Source organism: Cyprinodon tularosa, unplaced genomic scaffold (genome assembly GCF_016077235.1).
Source record: "Cyprinodon tularosa strain WSP-4 unplaced genomic scaffold, ASM1607723v1 ctg582, whole genome shotgun sequence".
Lineage (NCBI taxonomy): Eukaryota > Metazoa > Chordata > Actinopteri > Cyprinodontiformes > Cyprinodontidae > Cyprinodon > Cyprinodon tularosa.
In genome coordinates, this window is record NW_024039321.1 from 946,379 (window position 1) to 964,367 (window position 17,989).

The 17,989-nt window shown below is 39.5% G+C and overlaps 1 protein-coding gene across 1 annotated transcript; it reads left to right on the plus strand.

Annotated features, from left to right (window-relative positions):
- The first annotated feature begins 434 nt into the window (after nt 1-434).
- On the plus strand, nt 435-16,895 carry LOC119797431 (26S proteasome non-ATPase regulatory subunit 11A). The gene is made up of 13 exons (XM_038306496.1): nt 435-574; nt 1,218-1,319; nt 2,423-2,619; nt 5,380-5,437; nt 6,371-6,565; nt 6,649-6,793; nt 6,915-6,975; nt 10,094-10,156; nt 10,249-10,374; nt 10,487-10,522; nt 10,636-10,687; nt 10,821-10,964; nt 15,895-16,895. Exons 1-12 carry the CDS (start codon nt 484-486, stop codon nt 10,961-10,963), a joined length of 1,269 nt encoding a protein of 422 aa, XP_038162424.1. The 5' UTR covers nt 435-483; the 3' UTR covers nt 10,964; nt 15,895-16,895.
- The last annotated feature ends 1,094 nt before the right edge of the window (nt 16,896-17,989 follow it).

Genomic DNA, 17,989 nt, shown 5'->3' on the forward strand with positions numbered 1-17,989 from the left:
AGACAAATTTTGTTCTTTTCATGGTAGAAGTAATTAATTGTACTGCACAGACAACAAAAAAAACGGAAAAAATCAAAATAATAGTGAAGGCTGCAGAAAAATATCTGGATATTAAAGATTTGAACTGGGAGATGGTTGGAAGTATGATGGGAGGACCGATGGGACCATCAGAAACTGGCAGAGTTAAGATGACCTAGAGTAAATTAAAAATTATATGGGCAAATGTGATTTAGTATTATGTTGGTTTAAGTTACACAGGTTTTTTTTTTTTTTTTTTTTTTTTTTTTTTTTTTTGGGGGGGGGGGGGGGTGAATCGTTTTCTGTTTTCTTGCTTTACTCCATATCAGTTGGTGGCGGTAATGCACAATTCACAAGTCTGCCAACCGCCATAAAACCCCATAAGAAGAAGAAGAAGAAGAAAGTGAGCAGCCCAACCGGAAGTGAACCTCGCAGAGAGAGCAAAGGCTGGCAGTGAGTGGAGAGATGGCAGCCGCGGCTGTGGCTGAGTTTCAGAGAGCTCGGTCTCTTATTGGAACCGACCGTAACGCTTCTATTGATATTTTACACTCTATAGGTAAGTGGAATGAACACTTCCCGGCCGTACGGGTAGTTTACATTTTTGTTTCGACGCAAATTCTGCACTTTTGCCCAACTGTCGTAAGCTGTTTAGTTAGCAGGAAAGCTAAGCTACACACGTTAGCACGATGTAGACCGTCACACTTTCTGCGCTGTTTGGACAGTGAGTCAGCAGCACCTGGCTAGCCGGTTAGCAGCATGCCGGCTAGCTTTGTGTGTACGCTAATGCTAGCTAGCCGGTTTCATTGATTTAGCTGTAAGTTGGATGACAGCTAATGTTGTTAGCGTCTACCTCTCCCGTTTCTATCAGCTGGCAGGGCCGTCAGGGAAATTACAAACACTCATTGTCAGCCATCAAGATAATCCAGACTAAATTACTTTTAGTTTTTGTCAGCGTTTAATCTTATAATATGTTGCTTCTTATCTCGTAGCGAATGATATTTCTATTGCTTTCATATCTTCTGTGATAATTTGCAGCTTTGTTAGCCTTTGGCTCTTTGCCATTTATATCTGCCACTCCGGGATTCAATGCTTTCATTTTACTCTGCTGTGTCATAAACTGCGATTTCAGCTTCAGGACGTGTTGGTGCATAGCCATGAAACGGGACGCTTTACATCATTGGTGTGTTTGTGTGTTTTAGTGAAGCGGGACATCCAGGACAACGATGAGGAGGCGGTGCGTGTTAAGGAGCAGAGCATCCTGGAGCTGGGCGGGCTGCTGGCGAAGACCGGACAGGCAGCAGGTAACCAGAGCAGGATTGTCAGAACACAGAACATTTCCTCATTCAGTCACACTGAAGAACCGAAAGCAGCATAGAGGCTTTCCTACATTGCTGATTGGTTCAGTTCAGCTGTTTTCATTATGTCCAACTAGAACACAAAGTGCCTTAGATTTTTGCATTTCAGATTATTTTATTAAAGTCGTGGGGAAATCTTATTTAAATGTCAAATCATTCTGGCTTAAACATGTATATAAATTTATTCTTTATCAGACCATTTTGTCCCAATAGTTAGAAAATTTCTATAAAAAAAAAAATCCTGTCTTAAAATCTGTGTTTTTTTTTTGTTTTTTTTTCCTTATCTTTTGCAGGCCAGTTAATTATACGTCAGCTTGTACACCTTAATTCGGCCAATCTGTAAATTTTTTTTCGGTCATAGCATCTTGATTCATTTGTCGCAGCTAATATACGCAACCGTTGAAATAAGAATAATTTCCTTTCCCATTGAGTTCCGTCCCAGTGTTCACAAGGATGGACGTCTGTGTCTTCAGCAGGCGTAGAGCTTACAGAACTGGCAGCGTTGCGAGGCAAGGGCTCAAAACATGTACGGCTGTAAGCCTTCTACACCAAACCACGAGAATGTTTCCCTAGGACTTGAAGTGTACTAAACATAATTACAAACTGTAAAAGGAAATCTCAGAATGGTGTAAAATATGGTGTATAGGAAAGACGATCCCAGACTACTTGTGTATTATGAAAATATACGAATTTTATATCTACCTAGTTTTTAAAAAATCCAATAGTTCTCAACCTTTGCTGAGGTTGTATATACTATATTTCTACAATTATATTTATTCTTCCTATAGATCATATATCCTTCTGTCATCCTTTTTGACATTTTGCTGTCTATCCATTCTTGCAGCCATTCATACGTTCATCTATCCTTTCTCTCTCAGCCATTTTTTGGTCGTCTATTTGTTCCCCCCAGATGGCTGATCATTTATCTGATTTCCTTCTCTATCTGTTCACCTTTTTTTTTTTTATAAATCTATCCATTTGTACACAATTTTGAATAAAACAAACATGCGAGAACCCTTTAATCATCTGTGTGCCAACTGTCTTTCCAGAGCTTGGAGGCCTCTTGAAGTATGTGCGCCCTTTCCTCAACTCCATCTCTAAGGCGAAAGCAGCTCGTCTGGTCCGCTCGCTGCTGGACTTGTTCCTGGATATGGAAGCGGCTACAGGGCAGGAAGTAGAGCTTTGTCTGGAGTGCATTGAGTGGGCGAAGGCAGAGAAAAGGACCTTCCTCCGCCAGGCGCTTGAGGTGAGACTCGGTACTCTGCGGCTCCAGCTGGTTTGTTCAGCTGCTTAATTGTAGTGTTTGGTGTTATGTACACATTCATTTTGTAAACTGTTTTTTTTTATTTTATTTTTTTTATTAATTTGTTAAAAGTTCTGTTAAACCTCAAACTCAACCCTATTCCTGACATTTTGAATTGAAAAAGCTTCCTGAATGGGAAGCGAAACATCTTCAAACTTGGAGAAAAAAAAAGTCCAGTGGACTGTTTTTAACTTTTTTGTTTTTTTTGGAATACAAGTTTGGAATACAAGTATTTTTGCTCCAAGCTGAACAAACTTTACACAAAACTAAGGTTATGAATTAAATCATCAAGCAAACAGCCTGTTTCTGTTGATTGAAACAAGGGGGATAAAAGGTTAGCAGTCGAAATATTTTGATACTAATTAGTTTCTTAAAGGGGATGAGGTGATTTTATCATTAATAAGAGGTAGTGTTTTGGACAAAAACAAAATGAGTTGACTTTAATGTTATTAGCATCTTACATGTAGAGTAACTAACCTTTCAAAAGTATGTTTCTATGTATCCTCCTTACTACAATCTCACATTTGGTCCGGGTACAAAACCATGATTATCAGTTGTTTCATTTTTGTCAGTTAGTTGAGCAGGAATAGGAAAACCGACTGTTAATAACAACTTGTTTTACATGCTCTTTTTATGCAATTTAAAGAAATTGTAAACAAAATCCAATATATTTTTCAACTCAAACTAAAACAAACAGTGGCCTTGATCAGTTTTTATCCACTGAGTAAAAAAAGACAAAAGCATTCAGGTTACTTTTTCTTTCTTTTTTTCCCCAGCTTTTATTTTCATTATACTGTTACAAATACAGAGCAACAAAATTCACACTCTGCATTTAACCCACCCCCTTGGGGAGAGCGTGGGCTGCCATTGTGCGGTGCCCGGGGAGCAGTGTGGGGTTAAGGGTCTTGCTCAGGGAGCCAGAGTGGCAGTCTGTGCAGGTGGGGCTTGAACTCAGTCCCTCAGGATTCCAAGGCCAATGCCCTAACCACTATTCCACACTCCCATTTGTGCCTGGCTGGCTGGATTTCTGATCTGACAAAGATGCATCATATTATCTAGTATTTAGTCAAAAGATAGTAAAAAAAACTTGCAGGCGCAATGCACCAGGTATTCAGTCACCAGGACAAATGAAATAGTGCTGAAATGTTTAATTTAGGAGATTAAAATTTTCAGACTGAGCAGAGTGATAATACAGAATAGCAGGACGAAGCATAAGAGCTTGAACTTTTATTTATTTTTTCACAGATTATCTGTGTCATATCAGGACATAGCAAAAGTTTCTATTTTTAAGACACATCCTGTAGCTTTAAGGAGACATTTGTTGTGAGACTCCACTTTCTGGTAGAGCTCGAACGTCGGAAATATTTATTCCCCTGCAGCGGTGCTGCTGCCATCAACACCTTTGTTTATAGATGTTGGAGATCGGCATGTTTTTCCAGTGTAGTCCTGTTTTTCTGACTGACGAACTGGATGTGCTCTCTTCATCCTCTGACATGGGAGCTGGCCCGGAGCTTGTCTGCCTGGCTGTGTGTTTCCTGGACGGGGCCGCCTTTTACAGCTGCCATTTGTGTCTCTGCTTCTGTCTCCTTGAACCCCAGTCGGCCTCAGCAGGTGGCCGCTCACACTGAGCCTGGTTCTGCTAGAGGTTTCCTCCTGGGAGTTTTTCCTCTCCACTGTCGCTACAAACATGCTTAGTGTGAGGGATTGCATTCAAGTCAATCAGTCGATGCAATCTGCTGGTTTTCCTTAGATAGAAAACTTTGAATCAATTTGACTGTATGATCTGCTGACTTGTAAAGTGCCTTGAGATGACATGTGTTGTGAATTGGGGCTATAGAAATAAACTGAATTGAAAGCGGTCCAACACACAGCAGTCGGTGGAACGCAGAGCCTTTCACTGCTGCTCCTTTACATCTCCGGTTTAAAAATAATGCACATTCACAACCCTGTACCCGCTCCCGAAAGGGAATGCCTTTTAAATGTGTACGAAAGTGTGCACAAGCCCATTTCTCCTTGTGCACGCACTGTTTAAAAGTTGCTGTTTGCATCTCTCATACAAGCTTACTTTCCCACTATGTCAAACTTCCCACCGGTAAGTGAAAATGGGGACGAGCACGTTGGAAGGCCTTACGTAAACATATAACCAGAATGATTAACAATTAGGAGGACCACTTATTTTGATGGTCCAGCCGGACAAAGAAAAGAACATCGTCCACCTTTAAATCATTTTTTTTTTTTTTTTACCATCATGCTAATCGGGGAGAGTTTTGGCAATTGTGTGTATTTCTTTCTACACTGCGCCTCAAAAAACACCATACTCCACCAAATGCTTGTTTTTAAACATAATTTTTTCGTCATATTGATGCATTTTGACATGCTTCACCTCAGAGGAATTTTTCTATTGCAAGATGAAATCTTCACTTTCAAAGCACAAATTTTCCACATGGCAGTGCTTAGCACTGTGTGGAAAGTTAGAAGAAAGAGGTGATTGTTTTTTGCGATTGGTAACTAAAGACCATGATCAGAGATTGTGTATTACATACTTCTTCATGAAAATCGGCCGATTGTGTTTGGTTTCCAATCGTTCGGCACACCACTAGTGCAAACGCGTAACGTGTAGAAATAATTGTCTAAAAGCTTTACTATGTTTTAGGTGACTTGTCAACAACAGATATAGACTAACTCAATTTCCTTCCTCCTCAGGCTCGACTCATCTCTCTGTATTTCGACACAAAGTGCTACCAGGAAGCACTACAACTAGGTAACTACCGCATCAATGTCTGAATCCTTCAGTCTATATTTTAAAGGAAAAGTCCGGTCAGCAAGGAATAATCAATGGATCATTATCTATACCTAAAACTAACATGTTTGCTGTGTTTTAATAAACTTAGCCTTAACCAGTAAAAACATTTTAAATAATCATTTTTGTCGCGATGGGAACTGCCATTTTGGCCAGAATATAGTAATGCCTCACTCCTGCCATCTTCCAGCAGTGATGTCACAGTGCGGTAAGCCTAGCTCCATTCTCCCCGCTTTACAAGCAGAGTCAGTGGGAACTACTAGACACATCTGCAATCAACAACAATTAATAAAGTTTTCCAGAAGACTTCACCATTGAAATTCACCAGAGCTATAGTGAAACTGACAATGCCCACGTGCATGGCAGCTGGATGTTGTAATACATTGGGTAAAAGTGAAAAAGAAATGAGTTATTTCACCTTTGCCAATTTGAAGAGGGAGGATTTGCCATTGAACTTCTGGACAGAGAAAAAACACGTAATGTGTAGCAAACATTTCGAAGAAGAATGTTTTCATGATGACTTCGATAATAGCGCATTGTGACAAACACCAGATACAGCACTGGGTCTTGATCAACAGCCGATACCGCACCATGATGTCACAAACCGGTAGGTGGCAGTAGTGTTCACTGACAAACATGGATGTGTCCGGTAAAGCACATTCAAATGAAAATTGCTCTTAATTTAAAAACACTTATCATTTTTTGAACAGCGTGTAATCATTTCGTATTTAAAGTACTTTCAGAAGTTTTAATTGTGAACATGACTGGACTTCTCCTTTAAGGGTAAAAGGAAACCTCTATGAAGTTTAAAGCCACCACTAAACTTTAGTTTCAAATTCCACCAAATATTTAAAAACTAAATTGACCTCAGTGTTTTCCTCTTTCGGTCTGCAGGCTCCCAGTTGCTGCAGGAGCTCAAGAAGATGGATGACAAGGCCCTGCTGGTGGAGGTCCAGCTGCTGGAGAGTAAGACGTACCACGCGCTCAGTAACCTGCCAAAGGCGCGTGCAGCGCTCACCTCTGCCAGGACGACTGCCAACGCCATCTACTGCCCACCCAAACTCCAAGCTGCTTTAGACATGCAGTCAGGTCTGCTGAGAAATTCCAAGGTCCTGATTTCACAACCTTGCTTTGAAACAGTGAGATGATTATCCATCTATTCATCATTCCAGGGATCATTCATGCAGCAGAGGAGAAAGACCGGAAAACGGCGTATTCATACTTTTATGAGGCCTTTGAGGGTTATGACTCGATCGACAGCCCGCGAGCCATCACAGCGCTCAAATACATGCTGCTCTGCAAAATAATGCTCAACACGTAAGTCCTACACTTTATGGCAGGTTCTTCAAGCTGTCATTTTTATTTTCAATGAATGATTTTAACTGATGAAGAACTTAAATTAGGTTTTAGTGGAAAATAAAAGATTTCTGCCTTTTAGCCCCGAGGATGTCCAGACCCTGATCAGTGGTAAACTTGCTCTGCGGTACGCAGGCAGACAGGTAGGACTAAGTTCACAATTTAAACTTTCCCTGATTACTTTGAAGGGTGTTACAAAGTATTATTACTGTTTCCCAACTCTTTAAATCCTAAATACAAATTTTAGGATCATTAGGAATTATTTGATAGACCAACACAAAAATCTTGTCTGTTGTTTTATTTCCTTTATCTCTGGGTTGTTTTAAGTGTTTTCTCTCATCCAGCTTTGCCTTTTTTTTAATTGTATCATGTCATTTATGAAGAAACGCATCCCCAAAGAATGATGCTGCCACCTCCATGTCAGAGGATCATGTGTGCTGTATCATGCTATTGTCTTTACTGCTCTTAGAGCTAAAAAAGATATCTTTTTTTTTTTTTTTAGAGAACTTTTCCATGAAAGTAAGATTTCCAAAGTGATTAGATGATTTTGACCAGTTAAAAAAAAAAGTCCGGTCAGCAAGGCATGATCAATGAATCATTATCTGTATCTAAAACTAATATGTTAGATGTGATTCATTTGAATTTAGCCTTTATCTGTGAAAAAATAAAATAATAATTTTACGTCTTGATCACAGAGTCTGGGAGTGGTAATTTTATCCCAAATATAGTAACACATCACTCCTAACATCTTCCGGCAGTTACGTCACATTGAGGTTAGCCTAGCCCCATTCTCCCCTCTTTACAGGCAAAATCAGAGGGAACTACTAGATTTTTTATGATTTCCAGAGGACTTCACCATTGAAATTCGTGAGAGCTATAGTTAAACTGACAATACCCGCGTGCATGGCAGTTGGATGTTGTAATACATCGAGTAAAAGTGAAGAAAAAAAGTTATTTTACCTTTCTTATTCATGAGCCTCCACGGACGCGTTCATCGCTGGATTGCCAACTTGAAGAGGGAGGATTTGCCATTGAACATCTGGCCAGAGAAAAAACACGCCATTAATCCGTTACTCTTTGCTTCGCATAGCGCACTGGTCTTCGCCATCTTGGCTAATGGCGCTTTGCGACAAACACCAGATACAGCACTGGGACTTACTCAACAGCCGATACTGCACCTTGACGTCACATACTGGCAGGCGGCAGTAGTGTTGTTTGACAAACATGGATGTCTCCAGTAAAGCATATTGAAATGAAAATTACTTTCAATTAAAAACGGTTTGTAATAATTTCATATTTAAAGTAAAGTTGTATTCTGCATATGACCGGACTTCCTTTAACAAACTCTTCCACGTGAACTGTGGATCTCTGCAGCTCCTCAAGAGTTACCGGGAGCCAATAGGCTGCCTCTCTTTTTAATGCTCTCCTCACGCTGCCTGACGGTTTTCAGGTATATGTTTGCTCTTTCATAGTTGACTCAGTGACATCTTTAAACCTTTGAATTTAGTTTTTTTTTTTTCCTAAAATTTGTTTCAAATTTCTAGTCGGTGTAAACCTGGACCAATTTTTTTTCAGTTTCTTGCCTTCCATGATGCATTTAGTTAAGTTAAAGGAATAGTACACCCAAAACATGATTAGCCTTCATTTTCTACTCACCCCCATGCTGAACAACACTCTGGAGTACTTTTTTGATATCTCAAATGCATCTGGAGATCTGGGAGGCTTCTTGCTGTCTGCTGACATTCAAATAATGGAGGTCTATGGTGACCGAGACAGAAAGGTCCATAAAAGTCCACAAAAAACGTTTCAATATTCCTCCATACTGCTCGTCCAATGTATTCCAAGTGTCCTGAGTGGGTAGCATCCAGAATTTACTCGAAACGAAGTCATTTAGAATGTTTTTAGAGCATAAACAGTAGTGTATAGGATTTCCTGAAAGCGCGCACATGCGCGCTCCCGACGCTACGGAAGCCGGCAGACCAAACCAGCGCATTCAGCTCGGCAAAGAACTCATGCTCTTCCTCAACACTGAAGTCCTCAGACATTTTTCTTTCGTTGTTTCTTTCTTTGCACAGGTAAACAGCACATTTCTTCTTCTACGCTTGCATTATTGGCAGAGCAGACGCTGAATGCGCACTTTCATCTGGCTTGGTCTGCCGGCTTCCGTAGCGTCATGAACGCGCCCGCGCGCGCTTTTAGGAAATCCTATACACTACTGTTTATGCTCTAAAAACATTCTAAATGACTTCGTTTCGAGTAAATTCTGGATGCTACCCACTCAGGACACTTGGAATACATTGGACGAGCAGTATGGAGGAATATTGACACGTTTTTTGTGGACTTTTATGGACCTTTCTGTCTCGGGCACCATAGACCTCCATTATTTGAATGTCAGCAGACAGCAAGAAGCCTCCCAGATCTCCAGATGCATTTGAGATATCAAAAAAGTACTCCAGAGTGTTGTTCAGCATGGGGGTGAGTAGAAAATGAAGGCTAATCATGTTTTGGGTGTACTATTCCTTTAAGGTTCGCGTTAATCTCGACTAAGTGGATTCTGCTTACTGATGAGATTATTCCTGAGAGAATTGGCTGTGTTGGTCTACGAGTGAAGGTTGTAGAATGCTGATGCACACCACACTTTTCAGTTTAAAAACTGATCTGTTTTCATCCTTCTTTCCCGTTAAACAGTTTGTGTTGGTCTATCACAAAATCTCAAAACAATTTTTGGCTGATGTCTTCTGGCCCATATTACTGTTTGGATGTATATTTTATTATATCTGTGAACGTGTTCATGTGTTTGCCGATTTATTAGTGCATTCAGCAGCCATGCCTTAAGATCACCCAAGGAGCATTCATTGCCTCTTGTTCAGTTTTCTATCCGTTGCTAATGTTTTATTTGATTTGTTAATAAAAATATTTTGTTTAAACTAGGAGGTGTGTAATTTTTTTCATTGTCATTTTAATCATGTAAATGGAGGAAGGAAAAACTATATCAGCTTAAAGCATTGGAGCAAAAATATCAGCAGCAAATATCAGTGATCAATTAGACTGATGTCAAATTAATCGGCACGGGCCTTAAAAAATAAAAGCATGGGTCGATCTCCAAAGTGTTTGTAGAGCAGTGATTTAAATCAAACATTCATTGCGGTGTATTTTGTGAATCTTGTCTGGAAGTTAGACATGCTTTTTCCTGTGGTTTGTTTTTGTGTATAGACTGCTTTGTTCCTAAATAAATTATTTCATATTTTTTTTCCTCTAAAGACAGACTCCCTCAAATGTGTAGCGCAAGCCAGTAAGAACCGGTCGCTGGCAGACTTTGAAAAGGTTACTTTGGAATTATTATTATTTTTTTGTCTGATTTCTTTGTTTAAGGAATGTTTCCCCCCATTTATGACTTTTCTTTCCTGACCTTTAAGGCACTAACAGAGTACAAAGCAGAGTTGAGGGATGACCCCATCATCAGCACCCATCTGACAAAGTTGTATGACAACCTGCTGGAGCAGAACCTCATCAGGGTCATCGAGCCTTTCTCCAGGGTGCAGGTAGTCATCAGAAATCAGACAGGACATGTTAACTGGTTACTTGACACATTTTTATGTAGTTATTGCTGCCAAATGTGGTGAAACTTTGTGGGGTTTGTCTTCTCTCTAAAAGATCACGCACATCTCCTCCCTCATCAAACTCCCTAAGGTAAACAACCTCTCCTGATTCCCAGATCTCTTCCATCTCCAAATATCAGCTTATTCTGTACTTCTTGTGGTTTTGTTTGAGAAATGCCCACATTGAGATTTTATGCTTTGCAGGGAGACGTAGAGAGGAAATTATCTCTGATGATTCTGGACCAGAAGTTTCATGGTATGATTTTTATTTTACAGCTGAATTATCTCTGAGAAACCAAACGTTTCGGTTTTTGTTGTAGAAATCCTCTCAGCTTGAATGAATTTTCTTTACGCATTTTTCCTCATGCTGTGTCTCCTCCATCTCACAGGTATTTTGGACCAAGGCGAAGGTGTGTTGATTGTCTTTGATGAGCCAGTGGTGGATAAGACGTACGAGGCAGCTCTGGACACCATTCAGAATATGAGCAAAGTGGTTGACTCGCTTTACAACAAAGCAAAGAAGCTCACATAAGGTAAGATTCATGGATTCATTGTTCACAAATATTTACATCCAGGGACATCTAGACGTTTTATCCTGTTGCAACCCCTAACTGACATAGATGATATTGTGGGAATAGGAAAAGGGTTTTTTGTAATGTTTCTTTGTCATCTATTACAGGGTTTCTGCGGATCATTAAAAGTCATCAAATTATAATTTTTTTTAAATGAAGGCCTTAATTGGCATTAAAATTCATTAAATGTGATTATCATGGTCTTTAAAATGCTTTATTAAAAAAAAAAACATTTTGTCAAATATATCAGATTGAACTGGTTCCACTTGTTTGCGTGGAACTGCTACTGGTTGATCCTAAAGCTATATGTTCGGAACAGAAGCTCGAGGCACAGAAAAAGCTAGAGAATGGGAAAATGCAAATTTTAACATAAGTGGCTGGAAAACAAGAAATTCGGGACATGGTTGCAATGTTTTTATATATATATATATATATATATATATATATATATATGAGAGTAATGGGTACTTATTGATGGCATTAAAATTATTTCTAAGAGCATTAAAGAGCATTAAATTAGAGTTCATCCTTCCTGTATAAACCCTGTATTAAGTCTTTTACTCTGTACAGAAATGTGATACTACAAATGACCTTCTTTTGGTAATTAAGCCCTGTATAGCCTATTTCTGAACGAAAATGCAGTGTTTACGCATGTTTTTCAAACATGGATCAACACATTGACAATCGGCATTTGGCTCATTTCCCACTGTCAAAAAAGCTGGGGAAAGCTGTGTTGCCCGTCCCACCCCAGCTACTATGTCAGGTGTTTTAGCGTGGATGATGTCAACAGTGCAACAGAAATCACTAAAGTAATCAATGGAGAGCAACATGGGAAGCCAGGGCTTGGTCAGTGTGCTTTATTGTTTTGCTCTATTATCTTACCAGCCCTGTGCCATTTTTAACAAATGTAAACAGAGTTGTTTCTGCTTGTTAGCTCAGAAGCGACTGGTGCGGTGTGTTGAGGTCCATAAGTAGCGTTCAATTGTGTCACGTAATTTAGCGGGTCAACTCTGTGCTAGTGTTCCCACAGCATGCCGATCAGAGCTGAGGTGATTTTAACAGGGGACACGTGTCAGTGAGCTGTTCCCACTGCCACTAATTGCCAGCAATTGTTTCCGGGTTGAAACAGGTTTTTCAGCCAGTGGGGAAGGGGTATATGAATCCTGCTGCTCTTGTGAAAGAATCAGAGGGTATGTTAAACAATATCAGTAAACAAATCATGAGAACCAAGGAACTTTGAAACAGCTGAGAACACATTGGAAGTCCTGCTTATATTAAACCACGGCCCATTTGGGAGAAACAGCATGACGATGGACCCGGGTTCAAGGAGACTTCAATTAGCTTTGTGGGAAACAGCTTGTGGCTGAAACTTAACAGCATAAAGCCTGGATTAGAGATCGATGCAAGGAGTTTTGTGATATCTGGTATTGCGTGGGTCCTCCTTGTGGCTGGCTCCAAATCCATTCGGAGTTCCCCCAACAGCTCCAAAATGGCAATGCTGGATAAACGATATGTTTTGATGATCGTTTCCTCGTTCATTCCAAAAATATTCACACGGAGTGAAAAAATGCGTTCTCTGCGTCTCCTTTCTTCATTTCGATGTCTCCTTCTTGCGACAATAACTGCTGCCATGTGTGCGCAATTACGCATACAGACCATTTGCACCTTCTTTTGAAACGTGTTAAATATAGTCAGATACCGTTAGCAAAATTGCTTTCAGGTTTAATAAATCACTTTGCGAGTGCTAAATTAATATATTTACATGTTCTCCTCCCACAAGACGCACTTTTGCGTGTAAACGCCCCATATTGCATATTCATTGCAGAAAAAGTACTAAATCGATAAGAGGCGCTATTTAGCACGTTTTAAAGACCAAATCCTTTTAGCACGCTGTTCATAGATCAGTTTGTACATTTTTTAGCGTGCGCAGTGAAATAGCTCACGTTTTTATACACGCAAACCTTTGATAGATCCGGCCCAATGTGAGAACAAACATCATGAGCTGTCAACTCAAAATACAACAAAAACCTGCTGTTTCATCATACAGTGTCAGTTGTAGCTGCATGCAACGATTGAAAATATCACACAGCTTTGTTGAAACAAGTTGGCAAATAGCTCAACAGTATGTCAGAGCAACATATCTTGTCTATTGTTTTTACATCTCTGTTCATTGTAAATTATTTTTCACATATTTAATTCACAGGAAATCTGATTTATCCCTTACTATAAAGCAAATATCCTCCTGAAACTCTGAGGAAAACTCGGCTTATTTTAGAAAATTTCCACTTTCTGATTGTTATTCAATCAAGAAAACCAGTGAACTTCAGGTTAATTACATACTTCTCTAGTGGTAAAACAAAAAATGTTCAGGCCTTTGCCTGAAAACTTTGTTTGGGCAACACAGCCTTAAAATTTATCTCAGTATATTTGTCAGTATCTCAATAATGGATGCTTCGGTATTATAAACAGACTATCCAAAACGAAACCGTGTGTTGCATAATCCAGTGAAACATTAACAGTGAACCACAACTCAGACTTTGATCCCTCCTAAAAGCATCAGGATCGACACAAACTCAAGAGCAGTTTCATAAGCTGTTGCTCTTTCAGTTAAGTTCACTTTACAGAAGTTCAAGAATTGTTTACATTAGGGCTGCAACAACGAATCGATAAAATCGATAAAAATCGACTTTTAAAAGTGTTTCAAAGAATTTCATCATCGATTAGTTGTGTCGCGCGATTAATGCGTCATCCGCCGCCGCCGTCATCACATCCACTTGACTGAAACGGGGGGAGAAAAAAAAATACGGCAGAGCGAGCCTGCGCCGCACCGCAGTGTTGCCAACTCAGCGACTTTTCAGACCCCTCCAGCGACTACTTTTCAAGAAAGCGACTAGCGACAAATCTGGCGACTTTTTACGGTGTCACTGGCGGCTTTTGGAGACTCTTATGTGAAAGCATGTATCGTTCCTACTCTGCCGTGGGGCGCCTCCCCCATCCCAACTCCTTTCTCCGGCTCCCGCATGAGTCCCTCTCAGCACTTCAGTCAGAGCCGCAGGACTGCATGCGCCGGGATTGACGGCGCAAATTGATCACAATAATTAAAATAGCCTGCGCTTTGTACAGTGAAAAAAGTCGTAACATGCAACTTTTGTCAAAACAAACTAACATGGCACGGAACCACCATGTTTGTTTCGTTTTAAAGTGGGGAAACGTAACGTTAGTTTCTCAGGTAGCTCATCTGATGCTTTCCTTACCTTGTTAGTAGGTTACAGACAGTGATAAGGTTGGCTACTTATTTTACTTTTAATTTCATTTGAATTAGCTTAAGCAGCGTTTATATTTACTTTATAAATAAATTAACTTGCAAATTATGAAGGCAAGGCTTTTAAAGTTTAAATCCTCTGGCAAAGATAAAGTAAAGAAGATCCTGCAATTTATGGAAGTAAAGCAGAATAAAATCAGTAATATGTCAATTAATTATATGCCACATTCCCATGTAAATATCTGTCTTTGGAGGATGTGTTTTTTAGCACACCTAGTTCTCTCATTTTTATTCCAAATACAATTTATAATTTGAATCACAGGGCTACTTTTATCTCTATGGTTCAGTATTTTCTCAAGTAGCAACTTTAACTGCTATACTTTCCTGTCTTAAAAGGCAGAACTCTTCTAGTAAAAAAACAAATTTGTTGAAATGGGGGGGCCTATTGTTTGAACCCCTTAGGGGCTTTTAAAAACAAAAATGTCTTTTTTTGCACTTTATGAAACAAAGTACCCTATATTTTGTGGATGTACAGCCACATTTCTCATGTAAGTTTGTGTAGTTTTAACACAAACATTTATTTTTCATATTGCACCAGTACAGTTAATGAGCAACCTGTACTTGTGTGCTTGTTTGTTCTGTCTAAAATGTTTATTTTGAAATAAAGAGGTTAATATAAAAAATATTTTTTGTCCGATTAATCGAAAAAATAATCGGCCGATTCATCGATTTTTAAAATAATCGTTAGTTGCAGCCCTAGTTTACATTCAACTGTTTAAAACTCACATGGATTTCTTTTGTACTACTAGCTTGTTAGTTGGCCAACCGCCTTGGTTGTGATGCTGCAGCTGCAAGCCAGAAAGTATCACCTTTATAGTTAGAACAGCTGCATCACATCAGACGCCTTGACTATTTTTTTTTCAAAAAAGTAAAAAAACAATCCACTGGACTTTGTTTCCAAGTTTGAAGATGTTTCGCATCTTATCCGGGAAGCTGTTTAATAAGAAATGTCAGGAATAGCTTTGAGTTCGAGGTTTTATACAGTAGCTCAACAAGCCCTTGTTTTTGGTTAGAAAACATGCAAATTGAAACGGACGAACTGGTCCTTCCCCTGGAATAGGGGTTGTCTGGCTTCTTTTTTTAGCCTGCAAACCCTGAAAGGGGGATTGTTTAAGGGAATTGTCAGCCTGGCTTAATAGGCAATGTCTTTTTTTTTTTTTTTTTTATTCCCCTGTATCACCGCAACTGGTGGAAAAAAAAAAAAAAAAGACCTTGCCTATTCAGCCAGGGCTTGTTGGGCTACTGTATAAAGCCTCGAACTCAACGCTATTCCTGACATTTTGAATTGAAAAAAACTTCCTGGATGGGAAGCGAAACGTCTTCAAACTTCCCTAAAACAAAGTCCAGTGAGAAGCTTCCCAAGCACTTAACCGTTTATGTAATGTCATAATAAATAACTGACAGGTAGCTCACTGTATATGGAATACAGATTATATGACTTTAGGAAAATATGAGGGCAAATTATCTTACCTTAACAATAACTAGATTTTTTTTTTTCATTGATGTGCTGCATCTGCATGACTGAAAGAGATCTATTTAAAATTAAATAACGTGTCTTTGTCTCCTCAGAGAGGATGGAGCGTCTGTCCACCTGCCTGGAGATTTGGGCCAGTCGGATCTCCTTCATTCTCCCACCTCAATATAGAAGGGACAGGGGGGAGGAGGAGGAGGAGGAGGAGGAGGAGGAGGAGGAAGTGACTAACTTTCAACCCAGCAAGCAAACCAACAAGTTGTACAGATAAGGATGACGCCCCCCCTCATCCCCACTCGTCACACACAGAAGAAGAATCGGGCGGGGTGGACTGTGTGACTCTCCCTCCTCGATTAGCCGTCTGTTCTCCCTGCTTCTTCTCTCTCTCTCTTCCTTCTTTATCTGACTGGGATTGATCAGGCGCGCAGTGCTCCTCCTAGTGGATCTCTTGCAGCACTGCACTTGTCTTCTCTCCTCCCCTCCCAGGGCTGGTTTCTACTGTATGTAAAATTGGACAAGCCTCTCCCCCAAGTCTCCGTCTGTGCTGGTCATCAGGGAATCTTGTAAAATAACAGTAGATGATAAATATACATTACCTATACACACATGTATAATAAACATTGAAACAAGATCTTTGTTCTGAAAGCGAGAGAAAAGGCGCTCCGTTTGTCTGTATCTGTTTTTAATTGCCAATTGGCGCTGAAACTGAAGGTTTGCATTTATCTATAGCTGTGGAACACCAATTACAGGCCAAGCGAGAAATCTTTGTGAATCAGCAGGGCATTAGCGCAAACCCCTTACCTTTTATTTCAGACCCTTCCCTGTACATACCTGAGGATGTTTCTCATTCATTCACAAGGAATATTGGACTTGTGGATAACAGGGAACTGTGTCACTGTTACCTGTTTGTAAATACAATTTTGCCCCTGAAAGCTTGGCTGCTTCCTTTTCTGGCTCTGGGGGATTGGTCAGTTTGACAAAAAGGCAGGTTGGCTTGAGAAAACTGAGCTGTAAATCTTTTGGGAACTGAATTTTGCAAAGACTTAAGGGTTCACAATGTATGACTTGGACAAAGACTAATAAAAAAAGAAACCTTGAAGTTGTCATAATTTAAAGTACTATAAACGGACTGTTTTAGCTGATCTGTGGGTTTAACTAAACTTAATTTGTGTTTCATACTCTAATGCAGGGGTTCTAACGTTTTTAGAGCCATTTTTGAACCAGAGATGAATCATGTTATGGGATTAAGATGAACTTCACAAACCGCATTCAAGAGTTTATAAAAGAAAAAAAATATGAAAGATATCCACCTTAATTGTATGTATGCATACAATTAAGGCTAAAACATTACCTTAAAAACCTGTGCTAATAATGTTGGGTTGCTTTAGACATTCTAAGCAGATATTGCATGAAAACAGAACTCTTTCTTATGGCCTTGATAATTAAAATAACTTTGTATCAGCTTTCGCTTATTGCCTCATGTGGCTTCAGTGTTTCAGGCCGCAGACCCTTGTAAAAGGTTTTTATCTGCTTTTTTTTTGTTTTGTTTTTTACTTTGAAGAGGAGTCTGAATCAATGATTACTTGGTTAAGTTTATTAAAAAAAAATTCTAAAGTTGGAGTTGGCAAAACTGTTGGAAAATCCTTTGTGTAACTCAAGGGATAATAAAAGGGATTTTAACTTGTGTTTAAAGGACTATATTGGCACATGAATTGGACTAATTATTAGACACTGGTGTACATTTTTAATTAAAAGAAATTGTATAAGTCAGATTGGATAAAATTATTAAAAAGCAATTAAGAGTTAGAACATTGGTATCAGCTTAAGGAGGAAAAAACCCCCAACTCATTTCAAACCTCCAACCTAAAAAGGGGACATTTCTGAGGTTTAAGTCTAATTTGATTAAAGTCTGAATTGAAACATTCATCCATTCATTACTGTAACCGCTCATTCCCTATTGGGGTTGCGTGGAGACTGGAGCCTATCCCAGTAGTCCATGGGTGAGAGGTGGGGTACACCCTGGATGGCCCCCCAGTCCATTGCACACAGACATACAAAGATGAACAACCACTCACTCCTTAAGGGCAGTTTGGAATGTCCAATCAACCTGTATTAAAACATTTGAAAAAACGCTTTAAAACTCAAAGGGCTAAAGTAAAATTTGAATTCTATGTAAAGCACAGTGAGAAAAAT

Coding starts and splice junctions, on each gene's coding strand:
- LOC119797431 (XM_038306496.1), top strand. CDS start 484: ATGGCAGCCGCGGCTGTGGCTGAGTTTCAGAGAGCTCGGTCTCTTATT. Junction 5,438..6,370: donor CCAGGAAGCACTACAACTAG/GTAACTACCGCA, acceptor TTCGGTCTGCAG/GCTCCCAGTTGCTGCAGGAG. Junction 6,566..6,648: donor TGCTTTAGACATGCAGTCAG/GTCTGCTGAGAA, acceptor TCATCATTCCAG/GGATCATTCATGCAGCAGAG.